General features: G+C 37.3%; 1 protein-coding gene across 1 annotated transcript in view; it reads right to left on the reverse strand.

Moving 5' to 3' along the window:
• The window catches only part of LOC106873908 (uncharacterized), a 324,095-nt gene that overhangs the window by 180,004 nt on the left and 140,259 nt on the right, over positions 1 to 3,832 (reverse strand). The window contains exon 8 of the mRNA XM_052966147.1: positions 3,585 to 3,712. Coding sequence (XP_052822107.1) covers positions 3,585 to 3,712 — 128 coding nt within the window. The remainder of the gene's footprint in view (positions 1 to 3,584; positions 3,713 to 3,832) is intronic.

The raw sequence follows: 3,832 nt of genomic DNA on the forward strand, positions 1-3,832 counted from the left end.
TAATGCTCTTGATTATTCTTTGTGGTCAGTTCTGGAGAATGAAGCCTGCTCTACTCCTTGCCAAAATATTGAAGCGCTAAAGAAAAAATTGACCAAGTGCTGGGATAAAATACCCTTAGATGTTGTGCGTGCTGCTATAGATGACTTCCCAAAAAGACTTCATAGTGTTGTGAAGGCACGAGGTAAACATTTTGAATAAAAGTTACACCATATTGTTCCTTGGGCATTTGCAAAGCATATTTTGTAATAGTGGGTTGTTAAATAAATTTTTGTCGGGATAAATCTGTGTTTTATTTTGTAACAGTATTTATGCCCCACCCTGTATATAATGGGCTTTAATAGAAGATACTTGCCCAAGATGCCACACAGTGGGTCTGAAGCGAAAATTTTAGAGATGAAAAATATAAATAAAGCATTTTTTGTTTCTAAAAACTAATAATCATATAGAAAACTTTGTAATTTCTAACATGGATTACATGATGGAAGTCCTCAAGTTTATGACAAAGTATATATATATATATACAATGATACTTTGCAGTATGAGTTTAATTTGTTCCATGACCGAGCTCATCTTATGATTTACTCGTTTTACAAATCAATTTCTCCCATTGAAATTAACTAAAATATAATTAATCCGTTCCAGCCACACAAAATAATTTTTTTATGGGTTTTAAAACAGAAAAGGTGTAATTACAAGTAAAATGACAATTAGGATAAAAGAGAATGCAAAAAAAATATGTAAACTGGTTTTATTAGCTGAATTACCTTAAAGATGGGACGATCTGTGTGCTCGTACTGCAGATTTCTGCTCGTACTGCAGATTTCTGCTCGTACTGCAGATTTCTGCTCGTACTGCAGATTTCTGCTTGTACTTCCAGACAAAAATTTGCATGAGTCTCTGCTTGTACAGCAAATTACTCATATGATGGGGTACTTGTACTGTGAGGTTCTACTGTATATGGTTAGAAATGGTGATCAAACCCATTCAACTATGTCAGCGTTATAAACCTGCTCATAGAGAGTAAACCAGAGTTGCTCAGTAACAAAACTCTCCTTAACTGTATCCAGGAGGTTGGCAGCCATTGATTGATGTTTACTGACTTCAAATTCACATTATTCTATTGTATTGTTGATGGATTGTTTTACATGTACAAGTGTGATTGTGAATTTTGTGCACTCATTGCAATGATCAGATTTAAACTAGTGGACACTTGCACATCTGCCCTGACAGCAATAAAGAGATTTACAGAATTAATGGATGTGGGCATGCATGAATGCAGGCATGCGCACACATATATACAACAATAAACATATACGCACAGCTAATTATAAATATTTAAACAACTGGTGTGTGAGTGAGGGTGTGTGTGTGTGTGTGTGTGTGTGTGTGTGTGTGTGTGTGTGTGTGTGCATGCTTATATGCATGAATACACTAACACAGCATGTGCAAATGAAATTAATTTACACCTTTCTGTAGCTATTCAGTTTATCAAGCAGGCACTCTCGCTCTCTCTCTCTCCCCATATATAAATCGCAATCGTGGCAGATACCGGTGTCACGCAAATTGGTTCCCGTAATGGTGGCACGTAAAAGCACCCATTAAACTCTTGGAATGGTTGACGCTAGGAAGGGCATCCAGCCATCTCTCAGAGTGGTTGGAGTTAGGAAGGGCATCCAGCCGTAGAAAACTATGCCAAGTCAGACTAGAGTCTGCTGCAGCCTTCCAGCTTACCAGCTCTGGTCAAACAGCCCAACCCATGCCAGCATGGACAATAGACATTAAATGATGATGACAATATATATATATATATAAATATACATATATATATATATATACACACACACACACATACATACACGCACAAAGCGTGTGCACATGTATGCATACAAAATGACTAATACTCAGTCCCCTGCTATTCCACAACCCCCTTACACACACACACACACACACACAATCTCATTCATACAACTGACACTGTCAGGTATGAAGACAAGGCTTCCAGTTGATCTGATCAATGGAACAGCCTGCTTGTGAAATTAACGTGCAAGTGGCTGAGTACTCCACTGACACATGTACCCCTAACATAGAACTCAGGGAGATTCAACATGATACCAAGTGTGACAAGGATGGCCCTTTGAAATACAGGTATAACTCATTTTTGCTAGCTGAATTGATGGGAGCAATGTGAAATAAAGCTCAAGGACATAATATGCTGCTGGGAATTGAACTCATGACCTTACAACTGTGAGCTGAATACCCTAACCACAAAGCCACGTGTCTTCTCTCATTTACACAAAGCCACATAAAGAAAGACAAATACACAGACATTTAGTTTCACACAGGGTCATGCTTTCTCCCTCCCCGCTCACACACAATCATGCAGTCACCTTCTCACAGTCTCCCTCCCTTATTCACCCAATCCCTTTGTACTTTCAAAAACAAAAACAAAAAAAAAAAATATTAATTCTAAAACTAACCAGAGAAAAATGAAATGTTAGTTTCCATCACTGAAACTAACTGGTCAAATATTTCACCAATATCCCTTCCTTTAAACTTTCAAACTAACAATGCCATACAGTTTGTTCTACTTTGTTCCTAAACAGCCAGCCACAGATATCTCACGGTTATTAGGAAGTTTTTCTCAATAAAATCCATTGTCAGCTAGGCTTCCAGGGATAAGAGAAGAATGGCGATATTATTGTACATACGACCACAACAAATCCTTTAATCTTTAGGTACAAATGACTTTCTGAAAATATTATTGACACAAAGATATTTTGTCTTCTGATTGTAATGCTCTGTTTTGTTAGTCACTTCATGTGTTGTTCAGGAAGTATTTCAACAATTTACAATACTTTCACCATACCAGCCATATATATTGCAGAGTTGAGATGGTTCTGTGTCGATGCTCACCAAGCTACTAAACTCTAGTAGTAACAAAGGGCATAAATGCTTGTACTCTACTTTTATATTGCGTACTTCTTTCTTCTTGTTTGCATGTGTGTGTGTGTGTGTGTGTGCATATATAAGTACACACACACACACACACTCACACAAATACACACATGCATATGCATACATGTACACACCCACATATTATATGTGCACAATGATGATAATGATGAAGATATACACACACACACACATATCATCAACATCACCATCACCACCACTAACACACATTTTCCATGCAAGTGCGAGTTGGATGGTTTGACCATTGCTGGTAGACTAGAGTGCTGTGCCAAATTCTATTACTTATGGTTTCTACAGCTAGATGCCCTTCCTAATACCAACCACCTCATGTGTGTGTGTGTGTGTGTGTGTGTGTGTGTGTGTGTGTGTGTTCTGATATCATGTGATGATTATAAACGAGCATCACTGTCATATAATTGATGTCCTTTTCCAGGCTTTCATGTAAAATGTGTCTGGCTCTGAGGGAATATTATTTTGCATGGAAACAACGTATATAAAGAAGAACCACAAAGTAGAAAGAGAGAAAAAAGAGAAAGGGAAAAGAAAAGACAAAGGAGGAAGAGAAAAAAAGAATAAAAGAAAGTAAAAAGAAAAAAGAGGAAAGAGTTACCTCTTAGATAAATTCGATTGCCTCGTACTCGGTTGGCTAAGCTGTACAATGGTAATGCCGAATTTGAACCTTCAAGGTAAAAATCTATAGAATTTACATCTACATTTAGTCTTGGTGCCAAAAGGTCTCTGAAATATAGAAAGGAAGCCTTTCAAACTTTGATCACACACATTTTTATATATATGTATATATATTTATCTCTCTCTCTCTCTCTCTCTCTCTCTCTCTCTCTCTCTCTCTCTCTCTCT

Source organism: Octopus bimaculoides, chromosome 3 (genome assembly GCF_001194135.2).
Source record: "Octopus bimaculoides isolate UCB-OBI-ISO-001 chromosome 3, ASM119413v2, whole genome shotgun sequence".
Classification (NCBI taxonomy): Eukaryota; Metazoa; Mollusca; class Cephalopoda; order Octopoda; family Octopodidae; genus Octopus; species Octopus bimaculoides.